The 22,457-nt window shown below is 45.5% G+C and overlaps 1 protein-coding gene across 1 annotated transcript in view; it reads left to right on the forward strand.

The window, feature by feature from the left end:
• LOC117354734 (gastrula zinc finger protein XlCGF58.1-like) overlaps positions 1–22,035 on the forward strand; it is a 44,955-nt gene extending 22,920 nt beyond the window's left edge. Inside the window, exon 3 of the mRNA XM_033932674.1 lies at positions 19,545–22,035. Within this exon, the coding sequence (XP_033788565.1) occupies positions 19,545–21,889 (2,345 nt within the window). The 3' untranslated portion in view covers positions 21,890–22,035. The remainder of the gene's footprint in view (positions 1–19,544) is intronic.
• Positions 22,036–22,457: the final 422 nt, after the last annotated feature.

Here is a 22,457-nt window from a genome sequence, read left to right on the forward strand (position 1 = left end):
TCGGTCGGATTTTCTACAGCTCTCCATTACAACTTTTCTACTCATCACCTTGAAGATGCCTGAATCATCTAAAGAAATGACTGGGATGCAGGAGAAGGATGAATGCACTGGATCCTCATGAATTGTGCGCCCACTGATTGGATCCGGCGCACGAGGTTTCCGTGTTGCTTGCATTGTGCGCACATGTCTCCATGTGCACGCAAGCTAAGGAAGAGGGCACTGAGAGACTTCATGAAGAGAAGTGAGGCCCGAGAATCTTCCTCTAGCAGCCATCCTCATTGGAATGCAGCAGCGGGGGATCCACAAGCTACAGCGGCAAGGAGCCTCCAGGATGCCCTGGCTCAGCTAATCCCCCCGCCTGCACTCGGCCCGGCAGAGAAATCTCTCCCTGAGTCCCTGCTTGCTGCCGCGTACAGCCAGTCCCTGCAGGGCAGCCGTTAGGGGTCTCGCCAGACCGAGAGATCCCTCCCGGAGTCACTGCATGCTGCCGCGTAAAGCCAGCCTCTGCCGACAGCAGATCGGGGTTTTCGCCCTCCAGACTGAGAGATCTCCCACAGAGTCCTTGCATGCTGCTCCGTAAAGCCAGCCTCTGCAAGCAGCAGATCGGGGTTTTCGCCCTCCAGACTGAGAGATCTCCCACAGAGTCCTTGCATGCTGCTCCGTAAAGCCAGCCTCTGAAAGCAGCAGATCGGGGTTTCCGCCCTCCAGACTCAGAGATCTCCCACGGAGTACTTGCATGCTGCCACGTAAAGCCAGCCACTGCAAGCAGCAGATCGGGGTTTTCGCCCTCCAGACTCAGAGATGAGTCCCTGCATGCGGCCGCGTACAGCCAGCCCCTGCAGGGCAGCCGATAGGGGTCTCGCCAGACCGAGAGATCTCTCCCGGAGTCACTGCATGCTGCCGCGTAAAGCCAGCCTTTGCTGACAGCAGATCGGGGTTTTCGCCCTCCAGACAGAGATCTCCCACAGAGTCCTTGCATGCTGCTCCGTAAAGCCAGCCACTGCAAGCAGCAGATCGGGGTTTTCGCCCTCCAGACTGAGAGATGAGTCCCTGCATGCGGCCGCGTACAGCCAGCCTCGCAGGGAGACGATCGGGGTTCCCCCTCCAGCCTCAAAGGTAAGTCCTATCTGCTTGTTTTTGGGAAAACCTCTGATAATCTCTTGCAGCCCCAAGGGCTCTGCCCCACCCTCCTCCCAATCTGAATTTAAGGAGAAACTCCCATGCTTCTTTCCCTTGGGGGGGGGGAGGACCTGCAGACCTCTCCCACCAGCAGGAGACATGCTGCCCCAGAGTTCAGCTTGTACAGGGCAGGGGGTTGCCCCTCCTCCCTGCAATCTCCCCACATGCTGAAGAAAAAAAATATTTATATATACTCGATGCTTCTTTCCTTCTTGGGGTCCTGCAGATTCTGCAGTTCAGACCTCTCCCCCCCTCCCCACTCATGTCGGGAACGAGGACACCTTTCACATTAGCTTTTCACATTTAGCTGGGCAGGGTCTCAGCAACCAGCCATGATGGAAACCGCTAGCAACCAATTGCAACATAGGTTTTTCCTTCCTCCCTGGCAACAGGGGCAGTCCCGGGGAACTCTTCACAAAGTATGGTGCTGATGTCATCAGTGATGCGGGATGTCAGACCATGCCTCCCCAAAGGTGGGGGTTTGAAACTCCTCAGCCTAAAGAGCTGTTCACTGCACTTCCACAGCTCACAGCCAGCATGAGGGACTCTGCTACTATTTATGATTTCTATAGCATTGAAAGGCATATGCAGCACTGTACAGTTTAACATACAATAGGCAGTACAGCAGGAGAAGCCCACACAGGAGGCATCATCACTCCTCTTTCTCTGCCTCCAGGCACAGTGGGAAACGCAGCCAGGAGCACTGGCACAGATGAAGGGGTGCATCCTGCCCCTTCTCTGCAGGCTCACCCCCCCTCTCAAGAAGGACAGAGAATGTCGTTGGGGTACATGGAGCCACCCAACCAGTCAAATGGAGCAGCACATGAACCTGCGAATCACCAGGGGTGGGACCAGCAGCAACAGTTAATCCTCCTGCTGACCCAACTCCTCTCTCAGCGGGCAACCCTCCCCCCAATGCCCCCCTTTAGAGGGAGCTACGCACAACAACATGGCGCGTTCCAGCAGCATGTCATGCACCCAAGCAACGGAGGAACAAGCAACACACCAGCCTCCAGCCACGCCCCAAGTCACCACTCACAAAAATAAATAAATAAATAAACTATTAACCCCCCCCCCCAAACGAGGACTCACCCCAAGTTCCTCCAGAAACTCACAGCCTTTCTCAAGATCCACGTGGGTGGACCACAAGTACCCAAGACAGAGTACTACAATGCCTGAACTACCAGTACCAGTACTTCACGCAGGCGGTGGCGATTCCAGTCCACAAGAATCTCCTGGACTGCAGAGATGAGATTTGGCTGACTCCCTCTTCAGGGCAACCAAAATCAAGGAGACTGGGACTGAAGTACCAGATCTTTCTGGCCCAGGGATTCAACAACCCGTAGCAGCCATACATGGACAATGCGGTAGCGTTGGCGCTTAAGAGAAACAGGGCAGCATGACCCCCCCCTCCAACGCCCCATCAGGGAAGGACCTGAAAAACCCTGGATTCCACGGGGAAAAAGACCTTCGAGGGCGCAATGCTGAGCGTACAAGTTGCTGCGCTCCAGTTCCAGATGCGGCTTTATCAGGAGGTCATTGAGAGAAAATAAATAAATAAAATAAAACAGGGACTCCAGCTCACCACCGAGCTAGTCCACACTGGCAGCAGTCTGTGCCCCAGCACTCGCAACAGTAACATAACTGCTACGCAAACAAGCACCGCCCGAGGGGCAGGGGCATCCAAGGGTAGCCCTCTCCCCAAAACAAAAACAGAACCTTGACCACCCTCCAGCCCAGCAGGATCAGATTGTCTGCGAAGGCTTGGCCCAGGATCACCATCGACCAGTGGGCCCTCTGCATCATCAAGCAGGGATTCCGAATTCGTCTCCACTCCCGCCCCTCTCCCCCCCCCCAGAGTGGGCGGGGCACCCTCCATCTGACGACCCAATTTTCCTGCAGCAAGGAGAGGACCTGCTTCGGCAGAATCAATAGAGGTGGTGCCGAACAGAGGAGATCACCAAGGGGTTTCTACTCCAGGAACCCCCGTGTCCTCATAGACAAGGACAACGCTTGATCCTGGATCTCTGCAAGCTCAACAGGTACATACACAAGGTCCAGATGCACTCTCTGGGTACAGTCTTGGCCCTGTTACAGCCCAAGTATTGGCTAGTATCCCTGGACTTACATGATGCATACATTCACGTGCCCATGCACCCAGCCCACAGGTGGCATCGTCGCTTCTAAAGCCAAGACAGTACAAGGTCCTACCCCTTGGACTCTCAACGGCTCCAAGAGCGTTCACAAAGTGCGTGGCAGTGGCACATCCTCGCCTTCAAGGGGTGTGCGTCCTATCTTATCTCGACAGCTGGCAGCTCCGACAACCTCCATAACCCTCCTCCAAGAACGGGTTCCTCAAACAGAACACTTGGCTAGCCCAAATTCTGCTCAAGGCCCACTCCTACCTTGATTTCCGAAAAACACTCAAAACGCATTTATTCCACGCTCAATATCCCTAATCCCATCTCTTCCATTTCTCTCTCCCCTCCCTCAAACAACCCAACACGCCCGGTCCCTCCCCCCTCTTTTAGATCTCCCCCATCTCACTAACTCCAATGACCTACTCATTCCCCCCCCTCGCATGCCCATCTTTATCACCTCATTGCCTGTAATTATGATCAACTGTAACCATGATCAACTGTAATTTCTTGTTAATTTTGTTCCAATACCTTCTTTATTTGTAAAGATAGTTTATTGTAATTTTTTATTAAGTTTTGTTTAATTGATGTGAACCGCCTAGAACTCCCTGGGTATGGCGGTATACAAAAATAAAGTTATTATTATTATTATTATTACATGAAATCCCACCTGATATCCACCCAGGGGATATCGTTCATCGGGGTAGTCATCGACACCACACAGACCAAGGCCGTACTACTGGACTACCAGATCGACGCCATGACATCCCTGGCCAGCAGCTCATCGTCAGCACGTCCCCTCCTGTGTCTCGGCTGCGGTCTTTGTTGTCCAGCACATTAGACTACACATGAGATCCCTGAAACGTCACTAGGACCAGTAGACCCAACCTCTGACTACCCAGATACCCATTCGCCAGCCCATACACAAGACGCTTCACTGGTGAACGGCTCGAGATAACTTAGCGAAAGGGAAACCAGACCACCACTTCACCAGCTGTGGCCACCATAGTTGCCTCCAAACATGGAGGGGGGACACACCTTCTCCATCTTCGCACAGGGGACATATGGTCGGCCCAGGCGTCCTCACTCCATATCTACCTACTGGAGCTCAGGGCCATAGGGAATGCCCTCGAAACCTTCAAACAATGGGTGACAGGCAGGGCAGTCCTCACCCAAACAGAAAACCTGGTGGCCATGTACTACATCAACAAGCAGGGAGGGACAGGGTCAGCCTCACTATGCAAGGAAACTTGCTGCATGTGGGAGTTAACCAACTCCATTCAATGCCCCATCCAGGCAACTTACCTCCCAGGGGAGCAGAACGACCTGGCAGAAAGCCTCAGCCGCCAGCTGGATCCCTATGAGTGGTGTCTCAACCCAGCAGCGACGAAGAAGATCTTCAGTACCTGGGGCACACCGAGCATCGACCTGCTTGCAACCGAACTGAACTCAAAATACTCGATCTTCTGCTCAAAGAGATCAACCCATCGCCGTCTCAGCCCAGACGATCTGTCTGTGAGTTGGAACCACGGACTCTTATACGCCTACCCGCCATACCCTAAGTCCTGCAGAAGATCCTTCAGAACAGAACAACGGTGATCATGATTGCTAAGAAATGTAAGGTCATGCATCTCGGCTGCGGAAATCCATGCAAAACTTACACCTTAAACGGGGAAACACTAGCTAGGACTTCAGAAGAACGGGACTTGGGAGTAATCGTCAGTGCAGATAAGAAGGCTGCCAAACAAGTGGAGCAGGCCTCATCCAAGGCAAGGCAAATGTTGGGATGTATCAATAGAGGCTTTATCAGCCGCAAACCTGAAGTCATAATGCCGCTTTACAGAACCATGGTGAGACCTCACCTGGAATACTGTGTGCAATTTTGGAGACCACACTACCAAAAAGATGTGCTTCGAGCTGAATCGGTCCAGCGAATGGCTACTAGAATGGTCTCAGGACTCAAGAGTCTCTCATACGAAGAAAGACTGGGCAAACTACAGCTATACACTCTTGAGGAGCGTAGAGAAAGGGGAGACATGATTGAGACATTTAAGTACATCACAGGTCGTGTCGAGGCGGAAAGCGATATATTCTTCCCCAGGGGACCCTCGGTCACAAGGGGGCACCCGCTCAAACTCAGAGGAGGGAAATTTAATAGTGACACCAGGAAGTATTTCTTCACAGAAAGGGTAGTAGATCACTGGAACAAACTTCCGGTGCAGGTGGTCAAGGCCACCAGCGTGCTCGACTTTAAGAATAAATGGGACATCCACGTGGGATCCCTAAGAGGGTCGAGCTAAGGATCTGGGTCATTAGCACTCAGACTTGATGGGGTGGGTCAGAAGAGTGGGCAGACTTGATGGGCTGTAGCCCTTTTCTGCCGTCATCTTTCTATGTTTCTATTGCCATGTTCGGGCCCCAGCAACCATGGTGCCCGTTCCGGCAAGGGATAGCGGTTCACCCACCTCTCCCCCTCCCGATCAGTGCAGTTCTCATAACACAACACGGGAGCCTCCACCACGACCTGCGTTCCTTAGTCCTGACTGCATGGATGATGAGAGAATGAACCTACCACAAGACGTGAAGCACATTCTTATGGCAGCCAGAAGACCTTAAACCAGAAAATGCTATGGGTTGAAATGGAGAAGGTTCCGCTACCGGTGCACAGACACGCAGCGAGACCCCTACAACTGCCCCATACTGGACATCCTGCAGTACATACTGAGCTTATCTCAGTGGGACCTAAAAACCACTTCCATCAAGGTCCACCTAAGTGCAATCGCGGCATACCACATTGGCCTAGACAACAAACCAGTGTCGAGGCATCCAGTAATCACGAGATTTCATGAAGGGACTGTCAATCTGCACCCACCGATCAGACCACCACCACCCGGATGGGACCTCAACTTGGTGCCACATCAGCTCACCTCGACCTCTTCAAACCTTTGGGGGAGGCAGATCCCGTATTCCTGGCCGGGAAAGCCCTGACCTCCATCGCGTCGGCCAGATATATCGGCGAGATCCAGGCCCTGGTCCATCACCCCCACCCCCCCGACACAATGGCTCATCTGCACCACACACCAATAGGTGACATCTGCGATGCAATCACTTGGTCCTCCATGCACACCTTCACCAAGCACTACTGCCTCGACATAGCATTCCACGCTCCAAATGCATTCGGCCGAGCAGTCTTGGAAGTGGCTCTTCCCTCCCGGGAGGGACAGCAACCACTAGCACAGCCTTGACAAACACTGAACAAGTAGGGTGTTATAGATATTGATTAAGTAGGTCTTCCAGCATTCCTGTCTAGACTGAATGTGGAATAGGCAAGTATGAATTCTCACATGCAAGTACGAATTGTCACTGTTGACCAGTTGGTTTCTCACTGTTCATTGATTGTCATTGACCAGTTCACTGTTCTGTGAGTATTATTGGTCAGTTAACACAGCACTTTATCTAAAACCTTGTTTCCACAACTTCACCTGCTTTGCCTGATTACCCTGCCCGGCTCGGCCTCCACAGCCAGGCGAGGGATGCACAGAGCGCTAAGGCGCAGGTCCAGTCGGTACATCCCTCGGCTAGGGAGTCACCCATATGTGGCTGACTCATCCTGCTTGTCCTAGGAGAAAGTGTAGCTACTTACCTGTAACATAGGTTCTCCATAGACAGCAGGATAGTCAGCCACACAACCCACCCGCCTCCCCATACGGCCGACCCGGCCACAGCTAGGAACATCCTGGGGATTAGGGGGAAGCAGGGGGAAATGGGTAGGGCTTGGGCATGCCCAGTGGGGCCCAGGCACTGCACATGCTCAGAGAAAAATAAAAATATCTCTGAGCTATTGGAGAGCTTATCCGCAAATTGGGAGCTGTTGGGACAACACCCATTTGTGGCTGACTATCCTGCTGTCCACGGAGAATGTACGTTACAGGTAAGTAACTACACTTTTCTCTTTCTCAACCAACAGACACAAGCTAAGCTCACACCTGAACTTCGTTTCTCCACCGGTTAGAGGTTGTAAATTTAAAAGTCATCACCAACATCTTCTCGCACATCAAGCAGCATTATGGGGTAAAGACCTTGAACAATTGCTTGTGCCTACTACCTATGGAGAATTCAGGAAACGCCTGAAAACACATCTGTTCCTGAAATACTTAGGAAACCAACCTATTCAATCTTAGTCCTTAACAACCGAGCGCAAGAACCACCTGTCGCTAAATCTGTACTTTGTTTATTCATTCAATCTGTAACATTTCTAATCATTGTAAACCGCATAGAATTTCACGGTCCTGCAGTATATAAACTGTTATTATTATAAGAGCATATCATTTGTATTATTGATGATTATTAATAATAATAATAATTTATTTTTGTATACCGCCATACCCAGGGAGTTCTAGGCGGTTCACAACAAATAGATGAGTTACATACAGTGCAGTTGAAAAAGAAGAACATAACAAGACAATCAAAGGGTCAAACTAGTTTACATTGACAATTTAAGTAAGGAAGGACTAATACAGAGCATAAACGGTATTTACCGTATAAGAGTACAATTGAATTTGAGAGAAGGGGGAGCAAAGCATATCGTATGAGAGGAGGGGGCAGGGATCATTGGGAGGGGGGAGGAGGAGGGGGGAAAAGTAAAGAAAGGTGGGCCGTGTTGAGGAGGGGGAGAGAAGGAATTGGTCTGATGCAGAGAAGAGAGTTCGATCTGTTTACTAATGAGGAGAGGGGGAGCGTTAAGGCGGAAGAGGGGAGCATTAAGGATTTGGTTCATTGAAAAGTAGAGTTTTGAGCTTTTTTCTAAAGTGGAGGTATGAAGAGGCGTCAAGTATAATTTGGGCGAGCCATGAGTTTAGTTTGGCCGCTTGAAAAGAGAAGGTTCGTTCGAGGAATCTTTTAAGATGACATGATTTCAGTGAGGGGAAAGCGAACAAAGTTATTCTGCGGGAGCTCTTATTATTATAGTTCAGGTTGAAGTGGGGGTAGAGATAGTCAGGTGACATACCCAATACGGTTTTGTAGCAGATGCAAGAGAACTTATTATGAAACTCTTTTTTATTGGTAAATAGAATAACAACTCACAACCACAGAATACAGAAAAGGATTGTAACAGTTACAAGAAAAGTCAAAGGAGGTCACCTCCCCCCCAAAGAGGACTGGACTCTGATGTCCTCTCAGGGAACAAAGAAACCCAAACACCCCCCCTCAAACCCATACCCCCCCCCTTCCCCCCAAACCCCGCCACCCCCCAGCCCCAACAGAAAGAATCCCAGGTCAGACAGGTGGAGCAGAGTATAATTGCAACCCATTTACAATTCGACTACGACTTCTTGGCGGCAAACTGTCCAAGTATGGAAGCCAAGTACGAATAAAGTCACTACTCTTTCGGCGGGAGGAACGAGCCAGCCGGGCCTCCCAACACATCAGCTCATGTAGTTTGTTCCTCCAATACCAGAAGGAGGGAGGAACATCGGCCAGCCAATGGTTCAAGATACACTTCTTCCCTAAAATATAACATTTACTCAAGAACAACTTTTCAGCGGAAGAAAAACCAGAAAATGCAGGGAAGTAAGCAAACAACATGTGGAAAATAGAAAGAGGAACAGGAACCTGAAGGAGATCCTGCAGGAAGGAGGCCAGAGCCCCCCAGAAACCCTGTATACTCTCACAACTCCAAAAGCCATGAAAATAAGAGTTCACTTCAGTGTTACAGGTGAGACAAACCTGGGTATCCACACAGCCCATATAGAAGGCCCGGCTCTGGGAGGTATAGGCCCGCAGCAAGGTCCTGTAATGGCACTCTCGCAGCTCAGCATTTGAGACTAGGGCCGGAATCCGGCGTATAGCGTGGAGCAACCAATCTGCCCTAAGCTCCCGCCCCACATCCCTCCGCCAAGCCTCCAAAACCAAGGAAAAGTCATGGGGAGGCTCCAGGGCTGCAAGCCGCCTGTGAAAAAAAGAAACCGAAATCTGAGGCTCCGGATCCTCCCCCCCCTCCAAAAAAGCTCTAAACCGTAGCCCAAAGGACAAAGAGAGAGAATCTCTAGGAAGCGAGCGCACATAGTGACGCAGCTGACAATGCGCGAAATCAAGCCCTTGAGAAGGAAGACCCCCCTGTCGCAAGTCTGCGCAGGATTGCAGCTCCCCGTCATCCCGCAGAACCTGAAAGAGATATTCACAGCCCTTAGCCCGCCATCTTCCGAAAACTGAAGGCCCGAATCCCGGAGGGAAAGAAAGATTACCGGCCAGGGGCAACAACACACTAACCCGCGAGTCCTGATGCCACATGGGAAGAATCCGCCGCCACACCTCCCAAAGGGGGCGAAACAAGACACTACGTCTACCAGGAGCAGGTACCTCCACCAACCGTGCGTGCAAAAGAGACACAAGGTGGGTAGGATAAAAATAATCGCGCTCGAAGGAGATGTCCGTATACAGAGCGGTACCCAAAGTCCAATCTCGAATATGCCGCAATAGGCAAGCCCAGTTATACAACCTAAGATTCGGCACCCCAAAGCCACCCCGGTCCCACGAACCCACCATAAAGCGCCACCGTAGCTTAGGCTTGCGGCCTCCCCAACAGAACCTCGAAAGCAAAGAGTAAAAAGTCCGTACGTCCCGCTGCAAAAGACACAAGGGAAGCGTCTGCAGGACGTACAACCATCGAGGAAAGAGCACCATCCGAAAGAGATGCACTCTTCCCATCAAGGAGAGCGGCAACTCCCGCCAAGCAGCCAGAACCGATCCCATAGAAGACAAGAGACGCGTAACGTTCAACCGGTAAAGTTCCCGCACATCCATAGAAAGCCGAATTCCCAAATAGCGGAAGGAAGAATCAGCCCATTTCAAAGGAAAAGTCCCTCCCCAAGACGGATGCAAGAGAACTTAAATAGGATCCTGGATTCGAATGGCAGCCAGTGCAACTTGTGGTAGAAGGGGGATATGTGTTCCCATTTCTTCAGGCCGAAGATAAGGCGGATGGCGGTGTTTTGGACCAGTCTAAGCTTCTTGGTGACTTTCTTGAAGGCGCCTAGATAAATGATGTTACAGTAGTCCAGGACGCTAAGAATAGAAGCTTGGACCAGCAGACTAAAGGAGGTTTCGTTAAAGTATTTTTTAATGGTGCGGAGTTTCCAGAGTATTGAGATACATTTTTTAAACACTAGGTCAGTATGTTTCTCTAGTGAGAGATGTTTGTCTAAGGTGACTCCTACAATTTTTAAGGATTGCTCGATACAGTAGTCTATAGGCCATTGATATATATCGCAGTTTCCTTGATTTTGTCGTTTGGGGATGCTAAGAAGACTTTAGTTTTTTCTGGGTTTAGCTTTAGCCTAAACGCTGTCATCCAAAGTTCGATCTGATTTAGGGTGAGAGATAGCGAGTTGAGTAGCTCTGAGGTAAAGTAGGAGAGCGGAATGATTATGGTGATGTCATCTGCATATATGAAGAATTTGAGTTTCAAACTCTGCAGAAGGTTTCCTAGGGAGGAAAGGTAGATGTTAAATAGGGTGGAGGACAAGGGGGAGCCTTGTGGGACCCCCACAGGGGTTGACCCAGCTGTAAGAGGTAGTGTCGTCCTTGAACACCTTGTAGGTTCTTGTTGTCAGGAATTCGCGGAACCAGTTGAGAACATGGCCTGAGATTCCAATAGATGTTAGGCAGTCTAGTAGAGTGGCGTGGTCAACCAAGTCAAATGCGCTACTCAGATCGAGTTGCAATATAAGAGCGCTTGAGCCTTGGCTGAATAGTTGATGAAGGTAATCAAGCAGAGAGGCTAAAATTGTTTCAGTACTGTGGCCTGACCGGAAACCGGATTGATTGTCATGTAAGATATTGTGTTTTTCTAAGTATGTGGTGAGTTTGGTGTTTACTATCCCTTCTGCTATTTTGGTGACCAGGGGGATATTGGCGATTGGTCTAAAGTTGGATGCATTGTTAGATGGCTCTTTAGTGTTTTTCTTAATTGGCAAAATCATAATGTGCCCTTGTTCAGCTGGGAACTTCCCAGAGGTTAGTAGAGAGTTGATCCAAGTCAGCATTTTGGCCTTAAAAAAGACTGGGGCTGATTTCATGACATTAGGGGGGCAGGTATCTAGTCTGCAGTAGGAATTGGCATACTTATTGTAGTATTTACTGAAAGTTTGCCAGTCTATGGGTGAGAATGTGTTCCAGAATAGATCGGCTCTTGAATCGTCTGAATCTAGAAGAATGGGGAAACACCAGTGGGGTTTTGTTGGGTCAGTGAGGGAGGACCTTAGTTTTTGTATTTTGGAGGTGAAGAAGTCCGCCATGCTGTTTGCAGTTAGGGAGGGCTCTTCGGGTGTGTCGATAAATGTTTCTATATTGTATAGATCATTTACCAGCTTAAAAAGGTTGCTACTGTTGGTTGAGATGTCGCCGATTTTGAGGGCATAGAAGTTTTTACGTTTTTCTTTGGTCTGAGTTTTGTAGATTTTTAGTTTTTGTCTCCAAGCGATTGCTCTTGTGACCCTGATTTTAGCCAAAGTCTTTCCGATTTTCTTAGGTCTCTCTTTAACAATAGCAGTTCCATGTCAAACCAGCCCTCTAGGTTTTTAAGTCTCTTTCTGCGGGTTTTAATGGGAGCCATTTTATTTAGGATATTGGTGCTATCATTAATCCAGGAGTTCATGAATTGATCGGTTTGTGTGTTTTGTTCTGATATGATCTCATAGTGAGACCAGAATTCTACGGTATTTATTTTACATCTGCTAGTATGGAATTTTTTATTTCTCGTGTTTGGGTTATTATTATTTGTTGGGCTTGTGGTTTTTAGTTGGCAATCGAGTTCAAAATTGCAGAGGCTGTGATCCGACCATAGAGAGTCGGTCCAGTGTTCTTGTTTCCAGAATATTTTGGGGTTAGGTAGCTCTCTTGAGAAAGTGACTAAATCTAATTGATGGCCTCTTTGGTGGGTTTTAATTGGTGGAGGTTTGAGGTACCCTAGTGAAGAGATGAGTGACCAGAGTTCTATGGTTTCAGATTGGTCTATTTTTTCCAGGTGGATATTGATATCTCCACAAAGTAGGTTGTAAGGGCTATATAGAGAGTTAGTTAGTAAAAAGTCGGAGAAGTCATCCTTGGCGAGGTTCCATTTTTTTGGAGGAATGTAAAACAGAGTTATTGTTAGCGCAGCCGCTAGGGATTTGGACGATAGTGAGAGGGAAAGAATTTCTAGGTTTGGAGTGGATTTTGAGCTTAGAATAGAGCAGTATAGGTTGTCTTTGAAGATCATGGCCAGGCCTCCCCCCCTGCCCCAAGTTCTAGACAGCGATAAAATTTTGAAGCCTGGGGGAAGGCATCTTGGATAATAATATCGTTATCGGATAGTAGCCATGTTTCTGTAAATAGAGCGAAGTCAGGGTTGGTTTCTTTCAGCCAGTCCTTAATAAGTAAGGCCTTGTTTCTCATAGATCTTATATTTAGGTAAAAGCCATGTAGGTTCTGGTAGTTGGCTGGATCAATTGGATAGATGTGTGAGTAAGTTAGTTTTTTTAGTGATCGTTGTTTTTTTATGTATGGTTTGGTTGGTCTGGGTAGGGGTGGTAGAACAGGTATTGGGAAGGGGCCTGCATCAGAGTAGTCGTACAAGGTGCGGTGAGAGATTGTAGGGGTGCTAGTTTTAATCGCACGGAATGTGGGATTAAGGACAGGGATAGGGGTTAGGGTGAGAGAGTTGATTAGGCAAATTCTGAACCAGATCAGATAGAGTAGGAATAGTGGTAGCCACTGTTGGGAGTTGGGGTGGGCCATGATACAGATTTTATGTAGGAAGTTGGGAGGAGAGGAACACCGTCCAGCAGACGTAGGGTTGGGGTGACAAGAAACTGTCTAGCCGAAGGGGGATGATGGCTAGAGATACCTTGGAAATGATAGGCAGTCTGACAAAGATGGTTACTTATCGTCTAGAGGTTCAGTTAGTTCTGTCTTGGGATCAGAAGATTGTGGACGCTTCACGCTTCACGTTCCGGCGCTTCATGAAGGCGTTCACAAAGGCGCACGCGCCTTAGTCGTGCGTCTTCGTCGGCACGCCGAACGGCTGCACGCCGTCGGGGAGTTCTTTAAAAAGGCTCCCGAAGACTCTCGTCGGTGAAGGGGAGGGGCGGGACATTGCTCCCACGCTCCTCTCCTTTTCTATTGGGCCCGCGGTCAGGAGGAGATCAGGGCAGCAGAAAGGCTGTCGAGGCAAAGGTGCAGCAGGAATTACCCATACCTGCAGGAGTGCGAACCGGACCCTCCGAGGCTCTGATCGCTCCGAAGCGAACAAAAGTGATATACTTATTATTAATCTGTTTTAACATATTGACACACTTATTGTAAGTTCAAAAATGAATAAAGATTAGAAAAACAAAAGTCAGATCATATAAGCCCGTTCTACAGAAAACTTGTCTGGTTGCCGATGGAGGCAAAGGTCATCTTCAAGTTTGCCTGCCTCTGCTTCAAAACCCTAACAGGCTTATCCCCAAGCTCCACTCGCACACGCAACGCCTACCTGTTTGCCTTCCCCTCCCTGAAGGGCTGCATCTTGAGCAGGATAATTGCACACAAGCGTACTTCTAGCTAATCTAGGGTTGTAAAATGAATAATGACAAAAATGATGCAAAATATTTTAATAAAATCTTATTTCTTATTTGTTATCAATATTAGATCATAAGAATATCAACTGATTATCAGTTGCATCATGAGAATTATTACAGAAGCCAAAAGCTGGCCTTGCTCATAATAAATTCCAACGTTTTACCAGTTACACATCCATATATATCCTAAATGACGACATTTCTTCGTTACAATCTAACTGGTCCACAGTATTTGTTTCCATATAAGGCTAGCTTCATATAGGCGTGTCACAGGAGCTTTCCTAAAATTGCATCCTTATACCTAAAAAGTTACATACTCACATTAAGCTTACATATTTTATAAAAAGAAGAAATACATAGACAGATATTGTAATATACTCACAAAAACTATTCAGCTTTTAAATCCTTTCCTGTAAAAATCAGTGTGTCCTCTCTGTACTGAGAAAATCATTTCTGTCTCACTAAGACTGAACAAAGAAAAAGATGGACGGAGCAGTTAGCTCCCCCTCCCATCAATTTCTAAAAGTAGAAAAAAGTTGCTTAAGGTCAGAGGTCAAACACCAGAGCAGCCTGTTAGGATCTCTTCAGGATTTCAGAAATATGAAAAGTAAAATAAAATATATCCTAATCTATACTTGTTAACTTGTGACCTATAGCTACAAAAGTAAACTCATATTGTGTAATTTTACCGACTTACTAAAACTTAATTTTGGATCTATCCATACAATGATACACATATGGTTTCGATCTGTCTTTCCCACAGCAAAACTCAAGTCATGGCAACCTTAGGGCCCCCTGGTATGTGGATACCACGTCAAAAGCCAACTCCTGTCTGCCTATATCTCCCTGAGGATTGGCCTAGTTCAGGCTGGTCACTCTTCAGAACAAAGAAGCCCTATAAAATTTAAGCTTTTCCATCTGGGATAAATTTGGTATGGTGGTTATCAATCACAGAATGTCTTAGCCTGCCTTCCTGTACCCTCAAGCACATGAGACATGTGTCAAATCAATATGTTAACTTAAATTCCTGTCTTTTACTTTTGTATTTCTGATTATTATATTCCAACTTATCCATTTTTCATATATTTAGCTACCAATACTACATTCTCACTTGCTCTTGGATTAGGCCCTATCTATCAACAGGTTTTTCTAACTAGTAAATCCTGGTGCAATGTGAGAAAGAGTACCTGATTGTAAAACCGCTTAGAAAACCTTGATAGGCGGTATATAAAATCCTAATAAAAATTAAACTTAAACTTAATGGCTGAATTTTTTATTATTTCATGTTTGCTCATTTCATCATCCGTACCTGTCCAGGTAAACCAAGCTGGCTCTCCTCAGGACTACTTAAGGCATAGGACAAGGCCATTAATCTACAAGAGATTCCTCGTTAGAACTTTGTCATTCCAAGCAGGCAAATGGAATAAATGCCTAACCACCCTCATCGCAAACACCCCCTCCCACCAATCCTTTAGGAAATCAATTAAAACCTATCTCTTTGATAAATTTCTCTGACTCCTTCCCGCCTTGTTGTACCACTGAAATACTTCTTGTATCCCTGATATTCTTCCGGTCATACCTAACTTCTCTCGACTTACCAACGTAATTTGGAAATATTTTCTGTAACATCGCTGTCTGTGTACAGTCTCTTCCTCTGTAAACTACTCTGAACTGCTTGTGATATTTGCGGTATACAAAAATAAAGTTATTATTATTATTTATTGTGGATATCCTGAAAACTTGACCTGGCTCTGGCTCTCGAGGACCGGAATTGCCTACCCCTGTACTAGCTGCTAGTTTTTTTTCTAAAATTTCCTTGTAAGTGTATAATCAAAATAGAAGAGAAGGAATTTATTTTTTGAAACCCCACACAGCTCAGTAATTGCTAAGTTTTCGTGAACAAGAGAAAGATAAAGGGGTCCTTTTATCAAGCCGCACTAGTGGGGTTAGCATGTCGTACATTTCATCACGCGCTAACCCCCACGGACAGCTAAAAAATTAATGCCTGCTCAATGCAGGCGTTAGCGGCTAGCACGGCAGGTGTTTTAATGCACAGTATTATGTGCGTTAAACCCCTACCCCAGCTTGATAAAAGGACCCCAAAGTAAACTAGTTATTCACTGCCTTTGCAATAGTTGTGTGCTCAGCGGCTGCATGACTATACGGCATCACCATTTTCGCAGCATTGTGATTTAAAATTTTGTTTGGAGTGTCAATAGGGGCCATCTTCCTAATTTTCCTTTTGTGCTGTGGCCTTTCTGGGTCTCTTGGGTCTTCTTGTGACTGGCGTTCTTTCTGTGGCGATTCAGCACGGTGTCAAGCTGCCTGATTCGTTAGCTTAGCTGGAGAGGACCTGTTCTTGGTGTTTCAGGTACATTCATATTATGTACTTGTGGTGTTTTTCTGGGTGTGTTAGGGGGAAATAGATTTCTTGGTGTCTGTCTCTGTGGAAAGAGAGAGGGGTCATTGTAGTAAAGTTGAGGGTTTGGTTTATTTGTCCTGCAGTGCTAGTGGGGAATCATCTAGGTAAGTGGTGAGCAAACCTGAACAAAGTTATTGTAAGGGTAACAACCTATTCTGTATGTCATGTATAGGAAATACTGAGTGGAGTGCAGTGAAAAGGGTGGATGTGAATCACTTGTTCACTCTTTCCAAAAATACTAGGACTAGGGGGTGTGCAATGATTCTATTCAATACTAGATTTACAACAAACCAGAGAAATATGTCTTCACACAACATGTGATTAATCTATGGAATTCATTGCTGGAGAACAAGGTGAAATCAGTTAGCTTAGCGGGGTTTAAAAAAAGGTTTGGATACTTTCCTAAAAGAGAAGTACATAGGGCCTTATTGAGATGGCTTGGGGAAATCCTCTGCTTATTCCTATGATATTGGGCATGGAATTTGGATTATAGGATCTCACTAGGTTCTTGGGTCCTGGGTTAGGATAATGTTCTTGATGGATTTTTGGTCTGTCCCAGTATCACAATTCTTATGTTCTTATGAGGTGCAAGGTATTAGAGGCACTATTGGATAGAGTTAAGGGGGGGGGGGGGGTTAGTCGAGTATTCTGGAAAGCGAAGATGGAGATGGAAGGATAAATAGCTGCCACGGTAATGATGGGAGACAAGACATTTTTAGATTTATTAGGGATAGGAAGACATGCAAAAGTGGCATTGTGGAACCCAAGGGTACAAGGGGGCAATAAGTAGCAGCTAATAAAGAGATAACTGACTTCTTCACTTATATTTTCTGTTCTGGGTTCACAGCTGAAGTGTTTGGGGAGGAGGGTGTACAAACATCTCATGTGAGTGGGGCAGGAGTGGCTTGGGTTTGTGAGGGTTCATTAGAACTACGGGTGGATACTGCGAGGTACATCCAAGGGTAATGCAGGAATTTGGGGGTAGTTCTGGTGACTCTGATGACTGACCTTCTCACTGCGTCTTTAGAGTCAGGAGTGGGTAATGCAGGAATAGAGCAGGGAGGATGTGGTTTCTCTACACAACAAATGAAAAAAAGGCAGCACTAGGGATATACAGGCCGGTAAGTTTGACTTTTTGGTAAGTAACTCAATAGAAACACTTTTACAACAGAGCTTGGGGATTCACTAGAGGTGGGTTTGGATAAGGGGAGTGTGGTGAATATGGTGTATTTTGATTTTAGTAATTTTACCATTTTCATAGGCATATCGTACTCAGTGTTCTCGGTATGGGGGGCTCCACTGGTGGTCTGGGGCAGGAACCAGTTGCTCAGTAAAGTGTCAGTGGGTTGTGAAATGGATAACCAGGACATACAGATGAATAAACTGGACATACTGGCCTCACTTGTGTATGCTGGACACTACAGACATTTTAAACCTATATTTTCACACAGCCAGGCCCAGCCTGTACCTTGCTATCTGTGAACACATGTATCCTTTGAAATGCTAACCCAGCTGGCCTTTGTACTGCAAAGTTCCTGTCTCCATTCCCTGCTGGGAGGATATTTCTCCAAGGTTCTGCTGAACTGTTATCAGTGCTGTATGACTTCATATGCCAGGCACCCTGGAAAGCCATAAAACATTTATAATGAGCAAGGATCCCTGCAGAATGATGTGGGTGTAGAGAGATGAGAGAACTTGGTACCAAAACATTTGCTGAACCGACAAGCACAGCTGGGTTGTTGAAAGGTTACCCTGGCCAACTTTCAGCATACAAGGACGCCATCCTGAAGATGCACAGAATTGTAAAACCACAAATTAGCATCTGCAAGGTGCTAAGGATCTCAGAGATGGAGGAAGAAAGTTCATGAAGAATTCTCTGTTTTTGCAAGGGCCCCCCTTCTGGGGGGGGGGGGGAAGTGAGAGAGGCGTGGACTGAGGGGAGGAATAGTTAGGTATACATTTTTGTACCAATAGGGAATTACATGACCAGAAGTCGGGGATGTGCTGCTTTTTGGAACAAAGAAAAAATTTCTCTGTATAAAAAACATGTGCATCATAGGAGCCAGAGAGATTTGCTTACTTATGCTGCGGGGAATTGCTAGCCCCCTGCTAAGCATATGAGTGTTAGTTCTGCTCTCCATTGCATATTCTGAACTGACAATATATTTTCTTTCTACTACGCCTTTGCTACTGCAATTTTGTAAGTTTTTATACTAACAATAAACAAATATTGTCTGTTTTTGGAACATACAATGCTGTCTCGTAGTCATTCCAATGAGGTAAAATAAGTGGCATTACTTCAGTTGTGGTCCCAGGAGATAAATTTAAAGACTTAACGGGAGCTAGTTTCGACACCGAATAGCTCCCTGGGGATGTGTGAAATATGCATTGGGGGTTTGTTGGTTTTTGGACACAGATTGTATTGTAAGTGAAGATAATATTCAGATAGATAATAAAGCTGCGGCCAAATATTTCTTCCAATAAAATTGAGTTGTGTGATTATTGATTGATGGTGATTAGTTTTCAGTTGCAGGTGATGGGAATGGGAATGCTAATGTTACTTAAGTTGGATTTTTATTTATAATTATAGTTTAATCTTTTCTCAAGATTGATATGTTATTTCCTTTAATTGTATTTGATCTTATGGTGGCTCCCCCCAAATTAATGTGGGCTAGAAAGATTTATATTAGATACTTATGATATCTTTTCTTTTTTTCCTTTTGATGTATATCTTTATCCTTTACTGTTCTTGAAGAATTGTATGAAAAATTTGATAAATAAAAAGAAAAATATATATATAGAAGGGTTCAAAAAAGGTTAGAACAAGTTTCTGGAGGAAAAGTCCATAAAAAGATTTTTAGTAAGGTAGACTTAGGAGAGCCAGGAACCGGATCTACTTTATGGATCTGCCTGGCATTTGTGACCGGAGGGGCCAGGTTGGACACAGGATGCAGGACTTGATGGACCTTGGCCCGGACTCAGCATGGATTTTCTTATACCTATGTGGAAAGACCAAAAAAGCACTTTTAAATATTGACTTGAATATGATCACACACTCTTATTTGCATCTCTGGTACTGATCAGCTTGGAAATGTTGTTTTCTGAACAGTGAGTGGGTGGTAAATTTACAAAGGGGTTTTGTATTACTGAACTTGTTCAAAGGTTTTACTCCTACAATAATATACAATGCTATTTTTTATTTAGAAAAAGATGACCCTAAAAATAATCCCTGGAAGCTCAGTGAGAAGCCTGAAGGAGTAAAGATGTTATCAGAAGCAGAGAAAATGAACTGGGGAGAGAAGGAAAAAAATCAAAAGTATTCACCAGGAGAGTCAGCTCTGCTCAAGGTCACACAGACAGAGGAAGACCAGACGGACCAGATGAGAGATCAAAGATGTCCTTGTGATATATGTGAGATATTCCTCAGCGATCGTTCAATTCTGAAACCACATCAGAGATCTGATACTGAAGAGAGATCATTTACATGTACGGACTGTGGGGAAACCTCCAGTCAAAAGGGAGAACAGAAAACCTGCTTAAAAGAGACACATTTTACATGTTCTGATTGTGGGAAAGATTTCAATGGGAAGAAAGAGCTAATGCAACACAGGAAAAATAATGAAGGAATGAGAATGTGTACAAGTATCGAATATGGGGAAAACCTTTTCAATAAAGGAAACATGACAAAATGCCAGAAAAACAATACTGACAAGAGAATATCTTCATATCCTGGTTGTAAAAAAAATATAAACCAGGATAAGAATTTCACAAGAAAAAACAAATTTCACCCAGGAGAAAGATCAGTTTTAAATACCGAATGTCAGAAAAGCTTCAGTCAAGGGGAACCATTCACAGATCATAAAAAGGCTGAAACTGGTGAGGAATCAGCCACTTCTACTAAATCTGAAGAAATATTTTGCAAGATGGCAAATATCCCAGAATATCAGGAAACTGAGAAAGATGAAAGGCTATTTACTTGTGCTGACCGTGGTAAATTCACTTGCTGGAAAGGAAACCACAGAATGAAGAAGAAAATCCTCAGAGGAATGAAGTCATTTTCATGTACTGAGTGTGGTAAACGCTTCAGTAAAAAGGCAAATCTCAAAATTCACCTGAGAATCCATACAGGAATGAAGCCATTTACATGTGCTGAGTGTGGCAAAAGCTTTAGTCAGAAGGGAAGCCTGACAAGACACCAGAATATCCACACTGGAATGAAACCATTTACATGTACTGAGTGTGGTAAAAGCTTTTGTGATAAGCAAAAACTCACAGCACACCAGAGAATTCACACTGGAGAGAAACCATCTACATGTACTGAGTGTGGTAAAAGCTTTTGTGATAAACGAACACTCACAGCACACCAGAGAATTCACACTGGAGAGAAACCATTTACATGTACTGAGTGTGGTAAAAGCTTTTGTGATAAACGAACACTCACAGCACACCAGAGAATTCACACTGCAGAGAAACCATTTACATGTACTAAGTGTGGTAAAAGCTTCAGAATTAAGTCGCATCTCAAAATTCACCTGAGAATCCATACAGGAATGAAGCCATTTACATGCGCTGAGTGTGGCAAAAGCTTTAGTCTGAAGGGAAGCCTGACAAGACACCAGAATATCCACACTGGAATGAAACCATTTACATGTACTGAGTGTGGTAAAAGCTTTTATGATAAGCAAACACTCACATCACACCAGAGAATTCACACTGGAGAGAAACAATTTACATGTATTGAGTGTGGTAAAGGCTTCAGAAGCAAGTCAAATCTCAAAATTCATCTGAGAATCCATACAGGAATGAAGCCATTTACATGTACTGAGTGTGGTAAAAGCTTCAGAAGCAAGGCACATCTAAAAAGTCACCTGACAGTCCACACTGGAATGAAATCATTTACATGTACTGACTGTGGTAAAAGTGTTTGGGATAAGCAAACACTCACAGCACACCAGAGAATTCACACTGGAGAGAAACCATTTACATGTACTGAGTGTGGTAAAAGCTTCAGAAGCAAGGCATATCTCAAAACTCATCTGACAATCCACACAGGAGTAAAATCATTTTCATGCGCTGATTGTGGGAAAAGCTTTAGTCGGAAGAGAAGCCTGACAAGTCATCAGAATATCCACACTGGGATGAAACCATTTACATGTACTGAGTGTGGTAAAAGCTTTTGTGATAAGCAAAAACTCACAGCACACAAGAGAATTCACACTGGAGAGAAACCATTTACATGTACTGTGTGTGGTAAAAGCTTCAGATGCAAGGTACATCTAAAAAGTCACCTGACAATTCACACTGGAATGAAACCATTTACATGTACTGAATGTGGTAAAAGCTTTTGTGATAAGCGAACACTCACAGCACACCACAGAATTCACACTGGAGAGAATCCATTTACATGTACTGAGTGTGGTAAAAGCTTTCATGATAAGACAATACTCATAGGACACCAAAGAATTCACACTGAAGTTAAACAATGTTCATGTACTGAATGTGGTAAAAGTTTCAGTAGATACAGGAATGAAGCCATTTACATGTACTGAGTGTGGTAAAAGTTTTCATGATAAGGCAACACTGACAAGACATAAGAGAATTCACACTAGAGTGAAACCATTTACATGTACTGAGTGAGGTAAAAGCTTTAGTAAGATGAGTAACCTCATAAGACACCAGAGAATTCACACTGAAGTGAAACCATTTCCATATTCTTAGTGTGACAAATGGTTTAGTGAAAAGGGAATATTGCCAGTATACCAGATAACCCAGATAGGAGTGAGATCAAGATGCTGGAAAGAGTTCACTTCTATTACCACAAAAGAGGTCTCTTTCTTACTGAGGAAACATAGAAACATGATTGCAGATAAAGACCAAATGGCCCTTCCAGTCTGCCCATCCGCAGTAACAATTCCATCTTCCTCTCTCTAAGAGATCCCATGTGTCTATTGCACACCTTCTTGAATTCAGACACAATGTCTGTCTCTACCACTTCTTCTGAGAGACTGTTCCACCCATCTACCACCCTTTCTGTAAAAAAGTTTTTTCTTAGATTACCCCTGAGTCTATTACCTCTTTATCCTATGTCCTCTCATTCCAGAGATTCCTTTCAAATGA

Source organism: Geotrypetes seraphini, chromosome 2 (assembly GCF_902459505.1).
Source record: "Geotrypetes seraphini chromosome 2, aGeoSer1.1, whole genome shotgun sequence".
Lineage (NCBI taxonomy): Eukaryota > Metazoa > Chordata > Amphibia > Gymnophiona > Dermophiidae > Geotrypetes > Geotrypetes seraphini.